This window comes from Lissotriton helveticus, chromosome 9 (genome assembly GCF_964261635.1).
Source record: "Lissotriton helveticus chromosome 9, aLisHel1.1, whole genome shotgun sequence".
Classification (NCBI taxonomy): Eukaryota; Metazoa; Chordata; class Amphibia; order Caudata; family Salamandridae; genus Lissotriton; species Lissotriton helveticus.
Window position 1 is genome coordinate 1,000,377,242 of NC_136070.1, and position 26,975 is coordinate 1,000,404,216.

The window sequence follows — 26,975 nt, forward strand, 5'->3', positions numbered from 1 at the left end:
ATGTCTTTCCTCTCCTTGATCGCATTATAGTGTGTTGGACTTGGCCCTTCTGGCAGGTTCACCCCTGAACTTTTTGCCTTGTAAGGTTACCTCATTATAGGGATTCCTGATCTTTGCGCACTTTAGCACTGTGGCGCAGTGTAAAGTGCGTGCGCTCTCTGAGTGCGTGTGTGAGAATGGCCTGCCCTCCCATAGAAATGCATGGGGAATATGTGTGTGCATGGTAATTCCTGATGCGTGGGGAGTGCGAGGTTGAGTTTGGTATGTGCGAACTCGTGAGATTGAATGATGTGCGATGATGTGTGCGGCTTTAATGTGGCTAGTGTGGAAGTGCCACTTCTAGAAGTTGGCATGTCTGAGAAATGTATGTGAATTGGCTGTCTGGCTTGTGATTGGCTGGAGTTGGCTGGTGAGCCTGGCTCCAGGAGTCAGGATGGGTTTGCCCCAGTGGTGAGTGGAGAGATCTGCATGATTGATGTGAGGGAGGGGTGCACCTGGGACCAGAATAGTGCTGGGCTTTCCCCCACACAATGCTGGCTCCGCCACCTGTGGTGTGACTAATGACCCTAGCCTGCCTGTGAATAGGGAGAGGGGCTGAGCAAAACAAAGTGCTCCAAAACCATCTGCATCTGGTTTTTCCCCACCCTGCACCCTTGAGACAAAGGGATTTAGTGTACAAAAAGAGGCTGTGACCTCATGAGAAATGTTCTTGTTTCTGACTGGAATCTACCAGGGCGTGCTGCTGCTGGGGCCCAGGGGAAGGCTTGCCTCTCTGGGCCCTGCCCAGCCCCTGGATATCCTTCTGCCTGGCCTGAGGATGGCTGGGAGACTTTCTCCTTGTCCTGGTGACCTTTTCCTGGGTGTCCCTGCTTGCTGCTGGGACCCCTTTTGGACTTTTGCCCTTAAAAACCTCCAGGACCTTTCTCTTTGCTGTTGCCCCAGGAATTGATGTTGCCTGTGGGAGCGCTGGGTTCCTTCCCCCTGTGGCCCCTTCATCGCAGGTGCCCACCCTGCATCATGCCCGTTATGGTATTTTTAAATTCGGGTGCCTACCCTGATTATGGCCGCTACGTTATTATAAGTCTTAGAGCGGGTGCCCACCCCGCTACTTATTTTTATTCTCGAGGGAGCCTAACCCTCATTTATGCCCCGAGTTTTCACCGCCGCGGCCCCGAGGAAAATGCCGCAAAAACCGGAAGACATGCTGCCGGGCGCCTGGAGCTGGGCGGGACTTCCGCTGGTTTCCAGGAAGTCCTGCCGCGCTGTGATTGGCTGCCCGCCGCCGGGAAGGAGAAGAGAAGCCGCCGAGCCTCGCAGGCTCCTCTCTGAGTCCCGGTCCTGAGATGGGGGACCGGGTGAACAAGGGCGCTGTCGGGCGGGGCTCCCAGGGATTGGGAGAGCCCCGCTACCGCCGCCGATTGAGGACTTCTGCCTCCGCCTCCCCCCCAGCCGGAGAGTCCCCGAGGGAGTCCGGGGGGAGAGAGGCAAAGAGGGAGCGGTCCCGCCAGGAGAGCGGGCCGCTCCGGAGTGGAACCAAGTCCCTTCAGATGTTTGAGCGGGCCCGCGGTGGAGGGCCACTCCACCGCCGCCCCATTGCTTCTTGCAGGTGCCATTTTTCAAGGCCGGCCCCGATGGCAGTGGGCCGCCCCGATCTTCCCGGGCATAAGTTCCTACCAGAGCCCAGAGTGGCTCCCACGTGGGCGGTGATGTTTTCGGGCCCTGAGCCTGTGCGTGGCCCCATCGCTGGGGACATCTTGACTTCGAGGGTCCTGAGCCTTTTCCCCCAATTCTACATTATTGTATTTGGAGCCACGAGGCTCCCAGGGGCATTGGTGTGTTTGGGGCCCCCGGAGGCTCCGCCATGGGGGCATGTTTTCTTTCTTTCTATCTCCAGTGCTCGCCCTTGGGGCAGAACTGTTTCTTCCAGAGCCAGAGGGCTCCAACGTTTTGGGCGCAATGTTCTAAGAGCCAGTGAGGCCCCTGTCGCAATTGACTTCCCAGCTGCCCAGCAAGTAGTGGGCAGCTGCACCGTTTAGGTTTTCCTTCCTAGGGACATGTCTCTGGACTCAGGAGTGAGTCGCACTCCTTCGCCCCTACCTTGACCTTCCACAGCTGCGCAGCACTTAAGTGCCAGCTGCAGCATTTAGGCCATGTTCTTGTCCTCAGCTGCCCAGCAAGTAGTGGGCAGCTGCTACGTTTAGGTTTTGGCGCAGTGGCGCAACCTGGACCTCAGTGCTATTTATGTACGAACTGTGATTTATGCGCTAATGTGATTTATGTGCTAAATGCTTTGGGTATTAGGAAATGTACCGTGTATAGTATGTTTTGCGCACCCTGTGTTGATGCCTCTAGATATGATTTATGCACAGGAGGTGGTTTTACTTGTTTAGGTTTGTGTTAGGAAGATTATACTTCCCTGTGTGATTAACGCCCCTAGTGTAAGGTTTTACTTAGGTGGTGAGGGTCTAATGTAGTTAGACTGATGGGATACTGTGTATGATGGATTTCATGGCGCAGATGGTTGTAAAGTACAGTGATTTACCTGTGGTTACTGGTTGTGTTCAACCATGATTATTTGGTGCTACAATTGTTCTATGTTCTAAGTGCTAATTCTACCAAGTGGCAATTCTAAAAGTGCTTATTCCTGACAGTGGCCCACGTGGCCCTGTCCCATGTATATAATCCCCTGTAAATTCTGCCCGTGCCTATGGCACCTTGTAAAGTGTGTGTTTATTATCTGATGTGTTTGGTATAATACAAAGGCTATTTTTATATATAACCTTGTGTGGAGTTCCTTTTGTGGGGGGCCTTGGATGTTGTTGCTGGTGGGTGCGTGCGCAAATGTTTTACACACTGCCTCCGGGATAAGCCTGACTGCTCGTGCCAAGCTACCAAGGGGGTGAGCAGGGGTTATCTTGGCGGGTGACTTCCTTGCCCTGATGTAGAATGGTGGTTTCTGCCTGGCTTTGGCGCAAGCCTTAGCCAACCGGAAATCCCCATTTCTAACAGAGTGCATAAGGAAATCCTTCTCGCAAGAACTCGAATCCTGCTTGGGCCCCAAACACCAAAGACAGACCACATGAGGATCTAAGATCGACAACTTCTTGTAGGAGCACCACCACTGTTTAATGACTAGCTCTTGGGGTAGGCGATAAGGCACGGAGGACACTTGCAAAAGGTACGTGAAAGATAAAAATTGGTACCTGCAGCAACTTTGAAGGTCTTAAGATCTTCAATGAGGTAGAGTAATGATAATCAACCTTGCGCAAGAATATAATTCTAATACGGATGGTGGCAGGAAGCAGGCTGTTGATTTTATGATAAAAGGCCACTGTCGGAAAGGAAATTCGACAGCGTCGACCAAGGTTGCTACAATAAAGGAGGAGTAAACCGCTCTCACCCTCTCAAAGTGGCAGCTAGACTTCGTGAAAAGCGGCTGACCTCTTACTTAACTCAAGTGGCTAGTAAATGACTGACAGAAACCGTGTCCAGTCAAGCTTCTGGAAATGCTGCAGGCATTGTGCCATTGAGATTCCTGTTGTCAGTGGCCTGGTACTGCCCTCTTTGTGAGATTTAATTCAGTAGGACATGGAAAATAAGCAGCTGTTTAAATTGCCATAGAGGTATTCTTTTATAAATCTACTTAGGCAATAATTACCTCATTTGTTATACTAATAATGGACTTTTACTGATAACAATTATTTTTTAATTTTATTGTGCATAGTCACAGATGTCAGAGTGATGTTGCTGCAAACATTCAAACTGGCTGAATGTTTTTCATACCATGCGTTAAGTTGGCAATAGTGCAGTCCCTTATCAGTCAGGGTTGGTTCTTAGTGTGGGAGTAGTCTTAAGAAAAATTATACAAAGAAAGTGCCAGAAGAGGACACCTACCCAGCATTACATTATTCCAGTCTCCAGAGTTCTTTCTCCAAGTCTCTGTGCTTTTTAGGGGGTCTTGCCTTATCAAGTCACTCTTCCGTTGTAAAGGTGCTTAACATGTCCCAGAGGATCCTAGGTACTACATACAGCTCTAGTATTTAGTGTGCCACTCTATCAGGCACAAATTCTAGAGGACTTGAATTTCATAGAAGACAGCAGCTACCTTGAACCTAGAAAGGTTATATAGTGAGTAACAAGGTCATCTTCCTGATCAAATATTAATATTTTCATAATGCAATCTCAGTTGCCAATAGGTACTAAAGCGGTCGCTAGGAAGCGACCTAAAAATAAGACTGCTTTCTTGATACATGACCAGTTCAAAATATAAATGCTCTTCATTCAGAAACAATGGCATTGAATCTTCTGGCTTTGAAAATACCTGCTAAGTGTCGTATGCATACAGACCTTTCTCCAAACCATATCCTTGCCATTTTTTTTCAAGGATCTCTTTAAACTCCCATGTTCATACTGGTCCTGGGAGAACTCTGTAGCCAATGTCCTCTCCACCAGAAAGTTTGAACTTTTCCTGTAGTTCTTCCGGACCAACATTTCTATTTTTTGCACTTGAGTGTCCTGGATTTAAAACTCTTAGTGGCTGCTTCGACTGCACTTTGTGACTGACCAGAACACAGCTCCGTGTGAAGAGTTTGCCATTGCCCATCAACTGCTTTTGGCCTCCGTGATAAAACCAAAAAGGGTCATCTCCAGCTACTCAACCCCAATTTATGTACCACAAAAACACTTCAAATTGATAAACAATAACACTCCACATAACATCCTCGTCTCTAAGTCATCAGTGTTCTGAACTTCTCTACCTGAATCACGATCCACATATCTATGACCAAAACCACTCGTAAAATTCAGAAGCCAAACTGTGGCTGGTATATAAAGCTCTGAAGATGAAGTAGATTAAGCACCATAGCAGGGTTCAGTTGTTTTTGTTTCAACAGAATCTGATCACATGTAGCTTTTAACAGCCCGGTCTAACTTTAGGACAATAACAGATTCTACTACTCCATAATGCACCAAGATAAACCATGTAAAACGAATTGATGCTGCAAAACATTCCTAATGAGAGGTTTCCCTCAATTTTCCTAAGCCCAAACAAGATAAGGGCAGCGTGTGTGCCTTATGGCCTTTGTGTCACTAGATAAGGTCTGTGAACCTTTTCAAACAGATCTTTTTGTAATGTATGTAATTACTGAGCGCAGACATTTACTCACCAATCAGAGACACAAATTTCAGGTTGCTCAGAATCTAGATACTCCTGTGAATATCCTTTCGCCCATAGGTCAACAACCTGCCACTTGGTGCACCAGCTGCAGAAAAAAAACAATCAGAAAACAATTGAGTCTTTCAGTGCTGTCACATTTTCACAGTTTCACTTTGTAGTGAATGGTCTGTGCGGCTACTTTGCAATCAAGCCAGAGTGAAATACATATATGTCATCAATCAAGTTGTGCCGTTAACAGAGATTTTAATGATATCGTTCTACACGCATAAGCACAAGGGTTTCAGAATTGGTAAATCCAGATCTTTGTTTTAAATAGAGTAAATAACAGATAGGCCAAACTAATGCAATTTAACAGGACGCACAAATATTTAGTACAAGCACATGACAGCAGTGATAGAAGGAAACCCATGCCTGATAGAATGGCAACTATAACATTTTTATACTGAACAAATTGCCCAAGTTTATGTCCTAGGAGGACTTCCCCTTCCATTCAGGAAAAAGGGTTGGTGTGTGCAGTCCAGCAGGGTGTTTCATAGGCAATCAGTTGTCCCCAAGGGTGGGTCTGTAATAGCACAAGGAAAACTCACCCTCCCCACCCCCCAAAACAGTGTGCCATATAATTTTAATGCCACTTTTGCGCCTCTAATTGGTGGCCCTCTTGGTAAGCACCTCACATTCTCTTGCCCACATCTCTCCTACAGCCTTTTATCCAGAGTCCCCAACCACCCAAACAGTGCCAACTTCCAAATACAGAAAGTGCAATGTCTTGTGTACTTATTTGTTAATAGTTAACTTTCCTTCAGGACAGTGAAGGGACTGCTCTAAAGCCTGATTCTGGTAACAGCATTAGGCGGCTCTGCCATGTCCCACTGACCTGCAGCTGTACTGAGGACTGAACTGTTATGACAGAGCTTCCATCCAGGTGACTGTTGAGTTTGGTTACGACAGAAATGGGCACTTGGTCATTCCAGTTTCGTGAAAAGGGGATGGTAAATGGCTGCTAGCCCCCAACCACTAGATAACCACTGGGAAAAGTTGAGGGTGGAATGTATAGACCTAGTAATGGGTAAAGCGAACTCTATACATCATTGCAATTGTGGGCTACCCGATCCCTAGCCATAGTGGATCCTACCATTATCCTTCAACAAGTATGGGGAAAGAAGGAAAACAACACCGATAAAAAAGAGAAAGTTACATTGTTTTGCATAGTATGTTTTCAATACTCAATCATGAATGCATAAGATTGCAGAGACAGAAAGGAACCCCAAACCTTTTGGTTTCTATCCTCGTCAAGAGAAATACACACTAAGCGACATGGTGTGTTGCTAAAACAAAGTATTGCCCTACAAAACTGTCACAAATCCAATCCACATGAACAGGAAAACCAAGCAGAGTATGATCCAGACATAAATCCAAGGAGGGACCAGAAAAGTGTGTTTTAACCATGAAATAAAACACAAATACATGCTGGGGGCTGGTGCAAAACGGAAGAAGTGTGTGAAGAAAGTCATCTTGATCAATATAGTATCCACAGGTACTCAGCTGGAAAACAGGAGGCTGTGACTCAGCAGTAGGGCTTGAAAAATCCAATTTAGAAGGATTCGCCATGGGGGTTCTGTATAAACGACATCCAGCGTAGTAGATGTGATAGTAGAAACAGATATTGTATCCATTAAATTCAGTGGAGGTCTCAGTCTCCCCTCCAGCTGAGAAATAGCAGCATCAGTGGTGCTCACAGGTTGTAAAGAAAAGTCTTGTGTAAAAGAACTACTGTTCCATGTCATACTATAAAAAATTGCCCACATTGTGTAATTTGACATGTTCAATGGAGCCAAAGCGCTTGTCTTTATTACCTGGAGGTTTTGGCAAAATGACACTGCTGGTACCTTGGATGCCAAGGACTGGAAGAGCACGGTACATAGGGTAGAATTCCTTTTTGAGCACCACCTTTTCTCGAACCAGTTTTCCAACTTTTGGAAGCTACCTGAAAACTAGAAGTGGATTGTCATTACACGTAGAGAGAGATGTAGGTAAATGTTCGTGAGATTGAGAGTCACAGAACTTTTGTAGGTCCTGTAAGACAGCAAAATGATCATCTAAGTCAAAGGAAGCGGCTGCCACCTCAACATCGGGATTGTCAAGGTCTGGAACATACATCTTGATGCCAAAAAGCAATTCATACGGGGGCCACACACCCAGAGATCTTTTGGAGACGTAATTTAATGCTCGTTGAACCCCACAGATATTGTTCAATCAGCCACGCCCTGTACCTAATAACCTTGTTGTTAAGGACTTCTTTATGTCATGGTTCATTCTTTCCACATCAGAACTGCCCTCTCGCCTATATGGTGAAGAATAGTGCACTTATACACCCATGGAGGGGTGGGTGCAGCTCTGAGTTAGTCGAAGAGCCAGGTTTGAGATGCTTTCTGAAGGTGCTCAGAGTGGGGGAGCGTCTGATGTTGACTGGGCGCTTGTTCCAGGTCTTTGCTGCGACGTAGGAGAAGGCTCTTCCGCCTGCTCTGGTTCTGAATATGCAAGGGTTTCTGCTAGGGGGAGGTCGGTGGAGGGGAGGTTACTCGTGTACATGGAAGGAGACTTTCGTTGAGGCATTTGGGTATGATGTTGTGGAGGGATTTATAGGTGTGGGTGAGTAGCTTAAAGGTTACTCTCTTCTCGATGGGGAGCCAGTGGAGGTCTCGCAGGTGTGGGGTCATGTGTTCGTGTCGCGGGGTTCCGAGGATGTGTCTGGCAGCAGTGTTCTGGATGGTTTGGAGCTTGTGTAGCAATGTTTTGTTGATTCCGGCATAGAGGACATTGCCGTAGTCCAGTCTGCTTGTTACGAGTGCGTGGGTGACGGTCTTTCTGCATTTTTTGGGAATCCACATGAAGGTCTTTCGGAGGATGAGGAGGGAGTTGAAGCAGGTCGAGGCGACTGCATTGATCTGGTGGGTTATGGTGAGGGAGGAGTCGAGAATGATGCTAAGGTTCCGGGCGGGGGTGGGTTTCCGAGAGCAGGGGGCCACCAGGAGCTGTCCACCGCCGTGGGGGAAGAGTCCAAGGAAGAGAACCTTGGCCTTCTCGGAGTTCAGCTTCAGGCAGCTGTCGCTCATCCAGGCTGTGACGTCTTTCATTCCTTCTTGGAAGCGGAGTCTGGTGTCTTCAGGGTTCCTTGTGAAAGAGGGGATGAGCTGAGTGTCGTCGGCTTAGGATACTATGCTGAGCCCATGCCGTCAGACGATGCCGATGAGGGGGGCCATGTAGATGTTGAAGTGTGGGGCTGAGCGAAGATCCTTGGGGTACTCCACAGTTGATCTCTGTCGGTTCAGAGAGGAAAAGGGGGGGTCTGATGCTTTGAGTTCTGCAGGAGAGAAAGGAGCGGATCCGGTCACGGGCGGTTCCTCGTATTCCAGCGTCGTGGGGTCTGGCTGCAAGGATGCAGTGTGAGACGGTGTCGAAGGCTGCGGAGAGGTCTAGTAGGATGAGGGCCTGGTCGAGTAGCATGCGGATGTCATCAGTGGTGGAGAGTAGGGCGGTCTTGGTGCTGTGGTTGCTGCGAAATCCGGACTGGGAGGAGTCGAGGATGGTGTTCTCTTCGGTAAAGATAGTCAGCTGTGCGTTGATGAATCCCTCAGTGACTTTGGCTGCGAAGGGAAGGAGAGAGATGGGCTGGTAACTTTTCAGGTCCGTTGGGTCTGCCGAGGGTTTCTTGAGGAGGGGCTTGACTTCTACCTGCTTCCATTCGTCGAGAAAGATGCCGGAGGGAAGTGTTGATGATACGGCCTAGTTCGGGAGCTATGGCGGGGCGGCTCTGGGGTAGATGTGCCATGGGCAGGGGTCCGTGGGAGCTCCTGAGTGGGTGTTCTTCATGGTCTTGGTGGTGTCTTCAGTAGTGGCAGGCTTCCAGGTGGTGATGATCGGCCGGTTGTAGGTGGTGGTGAGGGTGTTGGTGTTAGGAGTCTGTTTACTGAAGTTGTCGTAGAGGGCATTGATTTTCATGTGGAAGTAGGAGCTGTTCTTGTTGCAGAGGTCCTGGGATGGAGGGACGTCCGTGGCTTCGCTGGGGGGTTTGGTGAACTTCTGTATGACGTTGTAGAATTCTTTTGCGTTACTTGCATTGGAGTGGATTTTGTTCTTGATGAAGGCCTTCTTGATTGCTCTTATGCGCTGGTGGTATTCATTCATGGCGTTCCTATAGATGTTCTGGTCTTCAGTGATTTTCTTGTTCCGCCAGAGTTTCTTGAGGCATCTGCAGGTGCGCCTGGCTTCTTGAAGGTCGGTGTTGAACCAGGCTGCCTTCAGGGGGCTTTTATTGACGGGGTGGCGAAGCGGTGCGAGCTGGTCAGCGCAGCTAGAGATCCACCGGTGTAGTTCTTTCGCTACGGAGTTGGCGTCGGTCGTGCAGAGGAGGGTCGTGGAGGAGGGTGGCATTGAGGAGTTCCTCTGTGATATTGCTCCAGTTCCTCCTGGGCAGGTGCAGGGCGGGTTTGGGTGAGGTGGTGGTGTTGAAGGTGAAGTGTACGCAGTGGTGGTTGGTCCATGGGGGCTGCGTGGTGTGGCTGAGTTGGATGGTTGTCCTTCCTGCGAAAATGGGGTCGAGGGAGTGTCCGGCTTTGTGGGTGGGGGTGGTGACAAGCTGCTTCAGTCAGAGGTTGGCGGGGTGGTCGAGGAGGGTGGTGGAGTCAGGGTAGCTGGGGTTGTCGAGGTGGAAGTTCAGGTCTCCGATGAGGGTGTAGTCCGTGGAGGCGATGGCGTGGGAAGTGACTAGGTCGGCGAGGGTGGTGGCAGAAGAGGCGCGAGGTCTGGGAAGCACTGTAGAAGAGGGTCCAGCGCACCGTGGTTCTGGGGCTGGGTTGGATCTGGAAGTGGAGGTGCTCTGTGTTGGGAGGAGGAGTTGTTCATGCTGGAGGTGGAGCTCTTGTGTGCGATGGCGAGTCCTCCTCCTGGGCGGTCCTTTCTTTGGATCTTGTATCAGTCGGGGATGGCGGTGGCGATGTCGGTGGCAGCGTTGGTCCATGTTTCCATGAAGAAGGCGACGTCTGGCGAGATGGCGTCGAGCAGATCCCAGATCTCCGTGGCGTGTCTGTGAAGGGAGCGCACGTTGAGGAGTATGCACGTCAGGGCTTCGGTGGTGCTGGTGTCCATTGTGGGTTCAATGGTCATGGGGGGGCTGTTGATGGTGAAGGATTGTCGGCAGTGTCAGCAGGAGAACTGCCCGTGGGTGGTGTTCGGCATCGATCTCTGGTAGTCGTGTTTCTTCCACGGTTGAGTGCGAGGAGGTCGGCGGAGTTGTAGCGCAGGATGGCCGCAGAACCAGAGACCCTGGCGATGGCTGCAGTCGGGTCGTTGACAGGTGCAGACAGGCTTGCTTTTGGCGCGCCAGAGGCGCACCCGCCATTAAGTAGGGGAGGGGGCGGGAAGCGCAGCTGGGAGGCGTGAGGTGGGAAACCAGCAACGGCAGGAGGGCACAGGAGCAGCTACGGGCACGAACAGAGGAGAAAATAGCAAAAAAGATAGAATTAAAGACAGAGAATGTGCAGAAACGGAGACAGAAGGCAGAAAACAGAGGCAGAAGGCAGAAAACAGAGACAGAAGGCAGAACAAGCATTTGCAATGCAATAGGTCTCGCAGCATTCAAGTTTGAGTTATTGGCATTGTATATGACAATGTGTTGCATTAATTTTTTTACACACTCTGTATTGATGAACTTTGGCAGAAAGACGATCCCAAACTTGACGATGTTTTGGCAATTGCAAAAAGAATTGAACATTCTCTTGCTTGCGTTGAGGTTATTAAAAAAAATATATATATATGGTACATTAGAAGAAAAAGTAAATACAGTTTCTAAAAAACCTTCTAAGTCCACACGGAAACAACGCGACTCTGTTCATGTTGCTAATTCTACTAATTCACAATCAAAAAATGATTCCAAATTGAAATATTACCGCTGTTATATGCCAGATCATCTTGCCAATGACAAAACCTTTCCTGCAGTGCTTAATTTGTAAAATATTAAGTGCAGGTGCGCCAATTTTTTTATTAGGCCACACCCACTTCCCCTGGCTCCACCTACTTCCACCACTGGCTCCACCCACATCTGTATATGCTCCGTACAAATTCTACAACTGGCACTGCTGAAAGCCAGATGTAATACCGGAGTTGAATTTCAGCCAGCAGCCTACCTCCAACATGGTTTTGATTGGAAGTTCCTCCCCTCCAGCGCCCCAGGTACGTTTTGAATAAAAATTAAATCTGAAAGTGCATTTAAAGCACAATTTTGGCGTAAATTTGCTAAATTCACTAATCCACTGAAAGGGAATACATGAAATATTCCTGTGCTTTATGTGCGGACTTGGGGAAAGAAGAATACTGGGGTATATCCTGGTCCCTGTATTTTAGCGGTCAGCCTGAACTTGTGACTTTCCCCCAGTCTAGCATGACCAGATGACCACAAGTAGGGCTTTGTGCTTTTAGGTGCAATACCCACAATAAATCTTTAAAATTGCACATCTCCAGTTCTAACAATTACATTTTTGTCCTTTTGATGTCAAATAATGTATTACATTTTACTATATTGTTCTAAGTTGGTGTGGGGTTATTCTTATGTTGTGTTTTCACTGTAATACTGTTTGTGAATGCTGAATAAATACTTAATACATTGCCTCGATGCTAATCCTGACTGTTTTTGTGCCAAGCTATCAGAGGCATAAGCCCAGATTAATTTAGTTACTTCTGAGGTGCACCCTGACAGGGATTGTGACTGTTGCTTCAGAAAGACTCACACCCTCCCCTTCAATCAACAACCTAATTTCTCACAACAGCCATACAACTTTCGTCTTGTACATACACTGCACCAAGATTTGACTGTGGCCACTCACCAGGGTTAGTGGAACACCCTCTTTTACTAAGTAGAGCAAAACTTCAGAGCGATCAGGAGAAGGAACAAGATAGAAAGAAGGCAGTGCTGAGAAGAGAGGGACCAAGGAGAGGAAGGGTGTACACGAAGGCAATGCTGAGAACAAAGCTGGAAGGGGTAGGGAGAGTGGTCGAGCAGGCACTGCTGAGGGGAGACAGGGCAAAAGCAGGAAATGTGCTGAGAGCAGAAGGTTTGTAGGCAAGAGGTTTGGGGGGAAGAGGGAGAGCAATGCTTGCTGAGAAAAGAATGTCCAGGCATGAAGGGATTGGAGAGAGTGAGGTCAAGCCCTTGTGGAGAGAGAGGGACTAGATTGTGGAAGGCAGAGAAAGCAGGCATTGTTGGGCAGAGTCTCAGTCATGATCCGCCTCTGACACTGGGGCCCACTACACTTGCTGCATAATTCATAACCACACCCCTTATTGCGATGCAAGTATAAATGGTGCTGGATATTGCCTTCACTTTCTTAAATTGCCTTTATAAATGAATGCATGATTCAGATAGCATTGTCTCTCTGATCAGCTACCATGCCCTTCCTCGTCCATGTGCTTCCAGCCATCCTTTGTCTTCCCTGGGTTTCTGCTATCTCCCACTCTGATTTGTAGCCCAGTGCGAAATACACTTAAATGTTTGCTCGAGTGATTGTTCATCTGTATTGGTGAACAGGTGGAAAGATAAGCACAAGAATGCGCGTGTTACCTGCAGACACCATTCAACACCATCACACACCCATTTTAATTTCCACAATTATCAGTAAGTGGGGTGCCTGCAGATTAAATCGATGCAGGACAGCCTATGAGTGTTGAAGGGCATTTCACAAAGGGACGCCCACTCACACCTTGTAGCTTGAGGTAAAGCGGGCTTTTTGTGAGTTTGAATATGTTACACTTTTCCTTCAGTCACAAGATCGTATTTGCACACATATACAGGGTGTAGGATCATGGGTACCAAATAGTGCAGCAGTCAGATGTGAATGCACTGGTTATCAGCACACAGTGTTTGAAGTTGAATGCACTGGTTATCAGCACACAGTTTTTGAAGTTATGTTTATTGCACCCCTCACTTCATTTGCTGTTTTCTAACATGTAAGATACACACATACCCACCTCGTCTCATACAATCAGCAAGCACAAATATACACACACAAACCCAACCGCCACCCACCATCCAAGTGCCCATCCACCTCCACCTTTCTGCTGTGTGAGGAGGGTCAGGCTGATATGATGATGGCTGGTCACAGCAGGTCACCATCATGCTCATCCGTTTGTGATCTAATCTGTGCAGGCCAGGCAGGTTGGTGGCGATGTGTACAGTTCAATTTGGCTTGCCTTGCATGCTTTCCAGCTATTCCCAGTAATGCTGCCCCTGCCAGGTTCACGCAGCACAGCAATAAAGTTGGTGGCAGCGTTTATACAGTGGCAGTACAGGGCTTCAAAGCACGTGCACACCGAGGTTCCACAGTGACTAATGCCAACTTCAGCTAGTTTCAGTTCAAGTGCGAGCTGATTAAAAAGTATGCTATGCACTTTTAATTTTCTCCACAACATCGCGTAAAGTTTATCTTGAACTTTCTCAGCCTGCCTCCCCCACTCTAGCTCACCCATCAGTCCGTCCTCAACCACAAGTATCCAATGGAATTTGGAAATTACGATGTTCTATGGTGATACAGAAAAGGGGGTGGTGATGAACAGAGTGCCTGAATTAAGCAGACCACTCTTACCCAGTCCAAAGATCAGGGCTTGATCCATCACCATTTTTTAGCTCACTGCACCATCCCAGCTCAGAACTTGGCTATATGCAAATTAGTCTGTTCCTGTCCCAGTGCATGATGGGAACAGGGCAAACCAAACTACCAAGCCAATTCTTGTACTGGGAAGGAAACAAGCTTCCGGGGACCGGTTTCTGCCATTTCAGGCGTCGTCGGCCCGGCTTGCTTGAATCCTGATGGTGCAATGAGCAAGGGACTCACATCTGAGTAAACCCTTCCACGCTTATGGTGGACAAAATGATTCAGAAAAGGGGGTGGTGATGAACAGAGTGCCTGAATTAAGCAGACTACTCTTACCCAGTCCAAAGATCAGGGCTTGATCCATCACCGTTTTTTAGTTCACTGCACCATCCCAGCTCAGAACTTGGCTATATGCAAATTAGTCTGTTCCTGTCCCAGTGCATGATGGGAACAGGGCAAACCAAACTACCAAGCCAATTCTTGTACTGGGCAGGAAACAAGCTTCCGGGGACCGGTTTCTGCCATTTCAGGCGTCGTCGGCCCGGCTTGCTTGAATCCTGATGGTGCAATGAGCAAGGGACTCACATCTGAGTATACCCTTCCACGCTTATGGTGGACAAAATGATTCAGAAAAGGGGGTGGTGATGAACAGAGTGCCTGAATTAAGCAGACCACTCTTACCCAGTCCAAAGATCAGGGCTTGATCCATCACCGTTTTTTAGCTCACTGCACCATCCCAGCTCAGAACTTGGCTATATGCAAATTAGTCTGCTCCTGTCCCAGTGCATGATGGGAACAGGGCAAACCAAACTACCAAGCCAATTCTTGTACTGGGAAGGAAACAAGCTCCCGGGGACCGGTTTCTGCCATTTCAGGCGTCGTCAGCCCGGCTTGCTTGAATCCTGATGGTGCAATGAGCAAGGGACTCACATCTGAGTATACCCTTCCACGCTTATGGTGGACAAAATGATTCAGAAAAAGGGGGTGGTGATGAACAGAGTGCCTGAATTAAGCAGACCACTCTTACCCAGTCCAAAGATCAGGGCTTGATCCATCACCGTTTTTTAGCTCACTGCACCATCCCAGCTCAGAACTTGGCTATATGCAAATTAGTCTGTTCCTGTCCCAGTGCATGATGGGAACAGGGCAAACCAAACTACCAAGCCAATTCTTGTACTGGGAAGGAAACAAGCTCCCGGGGACCGGTTTCTGCCATTTCAGGCGTCGTCGGCCCGGCTTGCTTGAATCCTGATGGTGCAATGAGCAAGGGACTCACATCTGAGTATACCCTTCCACGCTTATGGTGGACAAAATGATTCTGAATCGTTTTTGGCCACTATAGGTGTGGCAGGGTATACTCAGACATGAGTCCCTTGCTCACTGCTCCATCAGGATTCAAGCAAGCCGGGCCGACGAGGCTGAAATGCCAGAAACCGGTCCCCGGTAGCTTGTCTCCTTTCTGGTGAAGAATTGGCTTGGTAGTTTGGTCTGCCCTGTTCCCATGATGCACTGGGCCAGGGACAGACTAATTTGCATATAGCCAGGTTCTGAGCTGGGATGGGGCAGTGAGCTAAATAACGGTGATGGATCAAGCCCTGATCTTTGGACTGGGTAAGAGTGGTCTGCTTAATTCAGACACTCTGTTCATCACCACCCCCTTTTCTGAATCGTTTTTGGCCACTATAGGTGTGGCAGGGTATACTCAGACATGAGTCCCTTGCTCACTGCTCCATCAGGATTCAAGCAAGCCGGGCCGACGAGGCTGAAATGCCAGAAACCGGTCCCCGGTAGCTTGTCTCCTTTCTGGTGAAGAATTGGCTTGGTAGTTTGGTCTGCCCTGTGTCCATGATGCACTGGGCCAGGGACAGACTAATTTGCATATAGCCAGGTTCTGAGATGGGATGGGGCAGTGAGCTAAATAACGGTGATGGATCAAGCCCTGATCTTTGGACTGGGTAAGAGTGGTCTGCTTAATTCAGACACTCTGTTCATCACCACCCCCTTTTCTGAATCGTTCTATGGTGATAGGCAGGTATGCACTGCCTCCATCACGGTACCCAAAAAAACAGCGTTGGTTTTGGTACTGTCGGTGATGGCATATTATTGGAATAATCAATGGCATCCCTAGTTAGCTGGCTTCGCTTAGCTACTAGTAAGAAGAAGAAGATATTATTGCGTGATTTAAAAAACCATTGCAAGAACAAAACTTTACTAAAGTTAGTTAGTTTACAATCACTTCTTAACTTCTAATCTTACCAGTGCTTAATTTGTGCCACTGCTGCCAGCCCCCACAAACTAGCGGAAGTAGCTGAACATATGCTAAAAACCAGAGGTCATGCAGTAGATGACATCAGAAAACAACGCAAAACCTGACGTCATCACACTTGCATTCTAGAACACCGACTATTGGTTATTGACCGAAAGAAGGAGCGCAAGATTCACAGGACGATCCACTGTGGCAGCTCAGCATCATGTGACTTAATCTCCCCGGTGACCCACAGCACCTTGAAACATTAAGGGCTGATATTCTCACGCTTTACAAATAGGAATTATTATTATAAAACGATAAAGAGAACTGTGTTTGTTTTGTACACTCGACGGTTTTTTTAACACACACCCTCTTTCGAACGGTGCAGTCCAGCATTTTGCACTAAACCACAGTTTGAGGTGGACTAAGATGCTACGGCCTGTGTGCACTCTGTAGACCCCTTTAATAACATGTCCCCCCCCCCCCACCCCCTCCTGGTTTCTGGCATTCGTGCTTTGTTTCTCTGCCATCCTGCTTTCCGGCGAACCTGGCGCAGTTAGGCCTCTCCGGCATAGATGTGTAAAGGCAGTTCCCTAGTGGCTGCGAAGTCCCTGGAAACCCCTTTTGTGCAGTCAATCAAAGGGGCCCCTGTCTTGCTGATGGTCCCTGCAAATTTGATAATACCGCAGAGTAAGTGCATTAGTGAGTGCCTGTGTGTATGTGTGCTTATGTGCCTGTGACCGTGAGTGTGTATGTGTGCATCATGCATGCACATGTGTGAAAGCATGTTTGTGTTTGGGTTTTCATTACGGTGTGTGCGTGTATGTTTGTGCCTGTGTGTGCGCATACATGACTGATTGTGTGTTTATTGTAATGCTTTCTGGTATGCACATAGGGCTTCCAACTCCTGATAAGGTCACGCCGCGCTTGTTAGACGTAGGTTGTCTTACCAGATAAGTGTGGGGTGAGTGAGGTGTATGAAGTTTGGAGATGTGCAGGTAACGTGGTGAGCGGCGTTGCTGCAGATAATCATGAAGTGCTGCGGAGAGCCTGAGAATGCACACATACACTTATGTAAATACATCTTTTGTTATAAAAACTGTGAGGAATCCACTTACTGTTACTTGTGGTGGGCCGACCGGCAGGGACACACACTAGCTGCACTGCACTGCCAGTTGATCGATGCCTGCAGGGGCTGCCCAGCTCTGTCCTTAACGTCGTCCTCGGTCGGATCGGGTCAGGCCGGGCTGGGCTGGGCTGACAACATTTACAATGACTCGTGGGGAGCTGCGGTGCTTATGCTGGGGCGTGGCAACTGGTGGCAAAGTGTAAAGAATCTGTGCGCGCTGCCGCGCGCACAGCCACGGGAAGAGCACTCGGCCAAGCAGGGCACCATAGACCGCTTTCCTGGCCCCACAACCTCAGAAGACGTACGCACGCAAAACGAAACGTATCGTGGGGCGGGACTTCCAATTTGTGAAGCCCGCGCCCACGGAGTGCCTGGAGGAGCAGTGGTGACGCGGGGCTCCCATGCCCGAGGGAGAGCCCCGCGGTAGGAGGCTGCACAAGTCCGGAGTGCCGGTGAGCGGGGAAGGGGGGGGATGCCTGTATGTGTGCGTGTGTCTGTGTGTGCGACGGCAGAGGGGTGGGGGGGATGTCTCTCCGTGTGTGTATGTGTGCTTGTGTATGTGTGTGCGCATGCGTGCAGGGGGAGGTGTGCCTGTGTATGTTTGCGCTTCCCAGGAGACCGCCACGGCGAGCGCGTTCGCGTGGCCTGCGCCGATCGCCTTTTGCGAGATGCGCGCAGCCAGGTGCTGTCTCCTGGGAAGCACAGTCAGCAACAAAAGATCTCCTGGCGGACACAGCGCTGACGCGCTGTTACGCCACGAGACCTAAAAAGGCAGAATGAGGAACACGGGCACACGAGAGACAGAAAGCCTAAGGGGGCACAGAGACAGATACAGACAGCAGCGACCAGCAGAAGAGCAAGGCTCTCCCACTGGACCACCAAGGATGAGGCGCAGGCAGGAGCCTGCGGGTGGAGGAGGCCTCAACACCTACCAGAGAAGAAAGCACTTGACAGCGGAGCTGCGGTGGGAGAGCAGGTCTCTGGCCAGGAGGTCAGGGGTCTTGCTTCATCAACCCCAGAACTCCCTCTAGCGTGTGAACCCACACGGTGATACCTCAATGTGTGTATAACATCAGTTTGTGACAACCTATCCCTAAGTTTTGACCTTTAACCCAAAGCCATTTATCCTTTAATGAACTGTGCTGCACTTGGTATAGCGAATCACGTTTTCTTGACAAAAATGTAGCTTATCATTGAAAGATTGTACCCAATAATATGAATCACAAACAATAAGTATGGGGAATTTAGAATGCATATTTTCAAGTGCAAGAAGCAAAGCTTTCTGTTCAGCCTACTGTGCAGTGCAGTGCAGTCTTCTAGAGACTCTGTGCGAGTTTCTTGGGGGTGAAAACTCACATCCAACATACTGCCGCTTAGAACCTAAAGCATGTTGTGCTGAACCATCAGTATAAATAATATATTTATATTGATCAGAGGCTAAACTGAGAAAAAGTAAAGGATAAGCATACTCCTATTGCAAAAATTCTTGCAATTGCAAGGAAGGGTCAAAGACGAAGTCTACATCTACGGCTGTTAAGGACGTAGCGCATTGTATCCACCAAGGATTGGGGCCTCCTTTGCGTTAGGAACGCTGGCTTTGGCCTCTAAGGCAGATACAGAAGAGACAACAATAATGAGTTTTCCTTGAGCTAGTTAGTGTCTGTTCTTTAAGGATGCCCATTTGTACAGCAGTCAGTAGAAGCAAAACGCATTTCGGAAATGGAATATAAATGTGATTTATATGCTATCGGTACCTTGTCACCTTTGTTAAAGGTGATATACGCAAATCTAATTGCACCCAGCAAAACGAGGATGACTAAATTTGTGGTATTCACACGCGTATGTAAGTGGCGTGTTTCAAGTAAGTCAGATTATGAAGAAATATGGGTGCATTAAGGCATAAAGTGACTTAATACGTTGTGCATAATCAGGAATGTATTTGCAGCCAAAATAAAAAAAATCCCAGCAGGGTCTGAAGACTGCAATTGTGCACATTTCTCCAAAAAGGGAGGGGCAAGGCTCTTTCCTCATTAGTAAGTTCATATCCCCTAAAAAAAGACACTCAAAAAAGCTATATTCAATTTTTTTAAGTTAAACTTGTAGCCAAGTTCGACAAATTGAAATATTATGCAATCCATTCTCGCAGATGAGGGTTTAATTCATCGTCCGTCAGGTAGCTATCATCTACGCCTGACAGAGCATCAGGGTCAACTTTATGAAGAATCAAAACAATACGGGCCGCAAACACTCCTGAGTTGTTCTTGTAGCCCATAGGAAGTCAAGTGTAATGCATTTAAAAGCCTAAGGCAATAAATGAAGACCAGTCCTAGCTCTCAGGAGCTGAAAAAACCATTGGATATATCCAAAGTGTTTTTACATTTTTTGTGGACTACATTATTAATGAGTGCAGTTCTGTGGGTATTTTGCAACCCAAATGTGTGTGTATGGGTATTTCATTGTCTATAATCTAAGGCAATGCCACATCAATGATCTAACGTCAAAACCGGAAAAGGGGATTATTCATTGGAGAAACACAGGGTTCAATTACTCCCTAGTACTCCAGTTGGGAAAGAATTTGTTTAATGGGTGCTTTTGCATCCCTATTAATAGGATATTGTTGTTGTACATGGAGTGTGTATCATATAGGAATCCTTATCCCAACCAGTAGGATTACGAAAAAAGAGCAAGTGCCAAAGCAACGGCACATTCAGATGCATAAGCTTCCCTTACTTTGTAAGGGACGAGGTGTGAGAAAGAAGGCAGAATGACATCCTCACCCTGTGGGCATGGAAATACAAAAGGTGGGGGCCAATCGACCTCTACCAAGAGAATGTCATAAAATATAGTTCCAGAATATTGCCTTAATGATGCATTTAAAGTCACATTCATTTGAATATCTAAGTGATACAGTCTGTCTGAAGGGGCCACACTGGTGTCCGTGGTTTCAACCATAATAAATGTGTCAGTTTTCTCTACGAGAAATTGGCGGAGATTCCAGCGTACTATGGTTACTTCTGCTGCGATGACAAGGAGAGTCATCACCCAACTCCTGTTCAGGATGAGGGTTCTCACAGTGAGGTATATTTCGCAGTTAAAGCAGCAACTTTATTTTTCTGGAAAGGGGTTTAATATGGAGGTCTTTCCTCCTTTATCTTCACGTTGGAGGAACATGGAGTATCACTTTTCACAGTCATGTACTCTTCTGGTCTGCAGTCAGATTATCCATCTCTGCAATACTGTTGGTCATATGAATACTGCAAGGAACGAGGAGAGGATGTATTAAATGACTGATACCTGTCTGAAGTTTTTATCTTAGTGCGATCATGAAAATCGCATTATCTTGCAGAGTACTCCAGGGTGGGAAACGTCCACGTTGTTTATCTTTCTGTTGTTGCTGTTTTTTACATTTATACCAATTGTTTTTTACCAAACTCACGGGCTGGGCTGACATCCTTGTCAGAACTAGGCTTGCTAAGTGGCAGTACTGAAGTTCTGGTTCCCAAACTGTTACATCCTAAAGTCATCTATACATTTCCAATAATGACAGGCAACTCGTGTTCGGCTACTGCCACTGTGGCAAGTTGCTGGCGTATAGCCACAAACGCTGCCTCACCCTTAACATTACAAAGAATCATTGCAGGTATCCTGCACAGGAATAGAACTATGCTTGGATCCACAGAACTTTGCTTGGAACCACAGAACATTGGCATGAAGGCAAAGAGTCTCCATACTATCTCAGTTTCTATAATGCCCTAGACCGACTAGCTACAGTGCCTCACTTGCCCTCCTAACCTTACCAGAAAAACAAGTGAATTGACACCCCAGGACAAAACACCCTCGACCCTCTCAGGGATCGCAACAACAGGACACACCCTTTAACTCTCTCATTCATACACGTCCACAATATAATAAAACAAAAGACACAAAGAAAGTTTAAGATATTTTTCAAACTGTTGTGTCCTAAAATGGAGTATTTGTGCCACAATTTGAAAACAAATGCATATAAAATATTCTTTATGCATGGCTAATAAACCATATACTATAAAAATCCTGGTCATGTTATAAGACAGTATATACAATTTCATGAGCACCCCCAATTCAAATGTCCAGTAAAATCATTTATCTGCAGCACACTGTCGTAGTTTATTTCTTTTTCCTTTTCTTTATTTAGTTCCAAGCAGTTCTCCACATACAAGTATGTTCTTAGAAGTAGCCTTCACACAAAGTTGTATGCACAAATGTAGCCAGATGTAGCCAACAAGTGTTTTGTTAACATGCCTAATTTTGCCAGCGACTTCTTCAGGGCGTCCCTCAAGTCTTCATTCCCGCCACTTGGCAAGACTAGTTCTGACAAGACCACCCCGTGTGTATGAAGAAAAAAAAAATTGCAGTCCTGAAGGTCTGGTTACCAAACTGTTACATCCTAAAGACGTGTATACATTAGCAATAATGAAAGCAACTCACAATCGCGCTAGGCTATTGCGGCAAATCAGTGGCGTATAGCCAAGGAGGCTGATTCACCATTAACATTAGAAGGAATCATTTCGGAGGCAATGGGAACATTATTCACAAGTTTAATTCCCAAATAGAGGACAGGACCTGCCCTCTATTTGGGAATTATTAACGAAAAATGTTCATTCTTTTTCTGTTTGAGGACGTTCGGTAGAACGGCCATCCAGGGAGTGCCATGACAAACAGTGAAGACAGTGGGAAAAAAAGTCCCCCAGGTGTTGCAGTCAGCTAGAGTGGGCACCAGTCCAGTGGATAAGCGCATGGTCAGAATTCAGTGCTCATCTTGTGGTCCTGTAAGAGGAAACACAGCTTCAAGTTGATCTTTTTTGGGGCTATACAAAATGATATTTCTTCACTATTTGTGGGCCGCTTGCCCATAACGGAAAGAAAAATGACAGGACTAATGACAGGCCCTACATGATGCTGGGCCTGCGCTTGCAGGTCAATTGTAGCTGGACTAGCTTTTAAAGCATGAAAAATATATTGCGCAAGATATCTATAGAGGATGATAAGAATATTGTATAAAGCGCGAGTCTGCACTACATTTATATGAGTCAAATGTGGATATGGGATATAGCCTGCCATGTGGCCCCTTCAATATGTAAAGAGTCCACTCAAACTGTCCCAATTAAGTGTTGAAGGGCACTATTAAACCTAGTCTTGGGCTCCTAGACGGTATGAGAAATTTCAAGCAGTGCATATGGACGATATGCATTTGCAGCCAGGGGGAATGTAGTCATGAAAAATATTCTCATTAACATTCACATCCGGAAACGTAACCCAAGAATAAAAAACTTAAAAGCAGAACCCTGCATCAGCATCAACAACAAAAAAGTCACTACAGCTTCTAAATTAGGAACTCCATGCTGCATTAAATGCTCAGTCACTGCAGAGCGCCATTGAACAGCAAGTGTTTGCGCCATAAATAAATAATTCAAAGCATAGCACAGTGTATAAACCTTTTATTATTCTAGCTTGAAAAAACAACAGAGTTAAGTATTGCATATAAACTGTGGAGGATAAATACCTTACACCACAGACTTCTCCGGACAAAAAGGGGAAATGCTATTGTGAACAAGCACTACTCAGTGTTCCTGCAAGTAAGTACCTGACCAAAACGTTCGCACTGCCAATTGGCATCAACGTCTTGTTTACTCCTCCACATGCGATTGTGAATAGCTCATTGTGGCCTTCCATTCTAACTCATGGGTTTTCATTAGTTTGCAAGTCCTGTATCATCGCAAAGTTGCTATGACTCAATTACCCCATTGCCCTATACCTAATATAAATAATACATAAATCTTTGAGCAAGGAATAATTTCTTGGAATTGTTGATTAATCACCCAGTTTGTAAGGAGCGCACACCCCACCTGATATTCAGTTTGTAGAAGGGGATCGAGGTGATGTAGGTGTGTTTCTGGGGGCCAGCAACTATGCCAGATAAAATGGAGGCATTGATACGATTAGGTAGGTCTGTTGTGATTTTCGGGGTATGGAGAATTGTTTAAAAAATACAACAGACCATGGTCCCTTGATTTGGGTGCTTTTAGTTTCGTGTCCACATTCAGAACTTTAGCCGTTCCATCAGTGTGATGGAAGACTGCAGCCCACTTAGGGATATGGTGGTAAAGTAGCAGTTCTGGGGTGCAGACAATAGATTAAAGGATTTTAGTAATCCTCCCTCGAAGCAATCAAGACATTCTTTTACAGTGTTGTTCGGATGAGCATGGATCAATATTTAGGGCTTCTCCGCTGGGCAGTTTCAGGTAGATAAAAGACTACCTCTTTGTCTGCTAGGTGCCTTGTAACTGTGTTCTAAGTGCTAGTACTTTTCGGCTCTTGATTGCTTTGCGTTAACCTCTACTCGGTCTCTTGGAGCAGATTTTATTTTCTTTGTCTGAGACTAACACCACTGCCTCTCCAGGTGTTGGGTGTGGCATTTCAGCTCAGCAAGTTCCTCATCACACCATTCGGTGGATTTGAGACCAAACTTGAGTTTTCTGGGCTTGGTCAGAGCTACTAAGCTTAGAACACAGAGACGACGCCACCAGGAAGAAGATGCAAGTACACAAGAGCGTAGTCGTTGCCGACATCAGTTGCTATTTCTGTGATTGTGATTCACTTGTTGTAGGGTCGCCTTAAAGTGTGGCTCGCCATGCTGGCTGGCAACAAGCCTTGGTTGCCATAAAAGTAATCCAAAGAAACGTCAATGCCTGGAGATCCAGGTAATTGTGGTAGCAGCGCCGAAACTTCGGTGCAAGCCAGACTACAACTCCCAGCATGCACTGTCCAACGTAACTTTTGGGCGATTTCTCTGCAAGCCCGATGACTAGCTCTTCTTCGGATTCAGCACGTCGTTTTACCTGCAGTTTGCAGGGGACTGCTGCCACCAGTCCAGGGGAGTCAGACTTCTTCTTGGTCCACCAGGGGTCCCTCTGCCAGGGAGTGCAGAGTTTTGGCCACAGACAAAAGTTGCTCATTGCAATGCTGCCCCATGGATCCAGTATCCCTGCTTTGCTTTGTGACAGGGTCAAAGTCTTGTTGTCGGTTAAAACGGTCTTCTTGGTGTCCTTCTTTGAAGTATGTCGATCAGATCTGAGATTCTGGTGTCAGGGGTGTCCCTTAAATCCTGGATTTAGGGGAGTTAGGGGTGCAGGAGCTAGTAGCCAATGGGCAGCTACTCCGGGCAGCTAATCTGCAGAGAGGTGACCATATCCGGTGGTGTAGGTCACCTTTCCTACCCACAACCCACTATTTCTGCCGTCCTAAAGATAGTAGAGATTCACTTTAGGTGTGCAAAGCAGGCTTGCCCACCCTGGGGACATAGCTAGCCTTCCTGGAGGTGTACACCTCCTTCAAACCTAATTTCCCACCTTTCCTGGGCACAGCACGCCAGGGGCAAGAAGGGAGAGGGCTTTGTTCTCCTCAGGGAGACAGCCAGGATGCATATCAGCTTCGTGTAACCTTTGAAGCTAACCACTCTGGTGACTCACTTCACAAGCCCATTTGGGAGGAGGGAGATGTGAACTCCTTCCTGACCAAGCCTTTGTTCTGACTCCTGGGAGCACAAACACTGCCTGGCAGGAGATAAGAAACCTGTCTTGGAGGCAGCTGGGGCAGGAAACCCAGGCCTGTCAATCAAAGTAAATGTCAGCTGGGGTAATCAGATGGGCAATCTCTAAGGTAGGCACCTGGGTGCGTGCCAACCTTCCCACTTGTTTCTAGGGAGAGAAGGCAAGTTGTTTGACACCAAACTCAATATATTTAGGTGGTACCATAAGGACGCTAGCAATCTCGGTATGCCTGGGTACCAGTCCCACGTTACCCTATGGACCGCCTATAACTTATAGTGCACTTTAATGGAAAAGTCACTATAGAGACATAGGTTGGCACTTAAATGTCTACACTTTTAATATACTGCACCCTGCCTCCTGGGCACAAGAGGCCTTCTCTAGGGGTGACTGACATATAATAAAAGCAGTGCTGGGACTGTCGCACAAGGTCAAAATATTGCAGAGAATACTGTTCCTGCAGTCAGCAATGGCAGGCCTGCTGTCATTAGTTTAATTGGGTCACTCAGGGTTGCACAACCAGTGCTGCAAGCCCAGAGTACCCCTTTACCAACCAAGCCCTAGGTACCACTAACCAGGGACTTATAAGGGAGGCAAGCTCTATGCAATTGGGGATGCCAATTAGTCTGGTCACTTCAGGGGAAAGAACACTGGCACTGGAGCCTGGTTAGCAGGCTTCAGTGCACTGTAGGCTTCAGTGCACTGTCAGTCGAAAACCAACATCTAGCTGTTCAAACTAGGGCAGAAATTGGCGTGGGGAACACCTGCAGAAAGTTCAATTTCCTACAGTAATGTAAAGCACTCTGATGCCCTTTGGGTCGTGTTTGCACTATAAAAAAAACTGTAAACATAAAGAAAAATAAACAGTTGCAAGTAGTGGGAGACAGGCCACTTACGCGGTCAGGAAGTGCCACAGTTTTCCATGAACAAATCCTACTGTATGCTTCTGGATGAACAAATTATGCTGCAGGTTCCTGGAAGGAGACTTTGCTAGATCACCGGGATTAGGGAGCATGAAGCCACTGCAAGATTTGATATCTACCAGTTTGTTTCTTCTTGGATAGAAAGCCCTTTGATGCCTGAGCTGGAATGCTGATCAGCTGCATTGGTATTTTCGCCTCCATGCTCGGAGAACATACATCTCCACCATCATATTCCTACAGATCAGCTTTTTTAGGTCTCGCGTCAGCGAAAGACCTATTGCTGCCCACTTAGCTCTGAAGGGACCACAGACCGGGGCACGAGCGCCGATTGCACCTCGTGGACGCGCATGCCCCGCCTCCCGAGCCGTGCACATCTCAGTCAGTCAGCCATGCCTCTCATTCACGCACGCGCACACACACACACACACACACACACACACACACACACACACACACACACACACACACACACACACACACACACACACACACACACACACACACACACACACACACATACAGTATACACACACGCTCACACACACACAGGTGACCCCCCCAACCTGCTCACGCGCGCACACACACACACACACAGTCACACACGCACATCCATACACTCGAAGTGCCCATCTCCTGTCTCGCTAGCCTGATGCACCACAAAACACGTCCCCCCTACTCACCGGGCTGACTCAGGACTCCCCTGCTGCTCTCCAGGCCGGTCTTTCCTCCTCAGGTGTGTGTCAGCGACGCAGGCTTGGCAGCAGTCGGGGCTCTCCATGATCACGCACCGCAAATCTTCCGTCTGGCTTCGCGGATGACGAGCTTCTTAGACGTCCGATGTGCACGCTCACGGTACATGGAAACGCGCACAGCGTGACTGAGTGTGCGCCCGTACAGCTGAGGCGCATGCTCACGACATTATCCTTCGCTTGTTTTTTTTTTTTATGTTCGCAGTATCTACCGGTTTCGATTGTGAAAAGTTTATTACTCTCACTTTTCCGTAAATATTAGAGTGGGACGGTCCAGTCAAATACTGTGTAACATGTGTTGCATTTAGAACTGGTGGGATTTTTCCATTAAGAGTACATTAGTAAACTTATAGCGGGGAAGTGGCCGTCGCTGTGAAGCCAATTCCAAGAACGCATTCTTCTGGGTCAGTTGCCAATTGGACGTGCATACACTATCAACAATATCTTCACCTTCTAAGATGGTCGATTACTTTGCGACCAAGAAGGATTGGACTGCGCACACATAGAAGCGGGGAACTGTCCAGT

At 47.5% G+C, this 26,975-nt stretch overlaps 1 protein-coding gene across 2 annotated transcripts in view; it reads right to left on the reverse strand.

Moving 5' to 3' along the window:
* FBXO27 (F-box protein 27) overlaps positions 1-26,975 on the reverse strand; it is a 282,101-nt gene that overhangs the window by 209,686 nt on the left and 45,440 nt on the right. For both annotated transcript variants that reach the window (XM_078661312.1, XM_078661313.1), the window contains one exon: positions 5,166-5,261. In XM_078661312.1, coding sequence (XP_078517438.1) covers positions 5,166-5,261 — 96 coding nt within the window. The remainder of the gene's footprint in view (positions 1-5,165; positions 5,262-26,975) is intronic.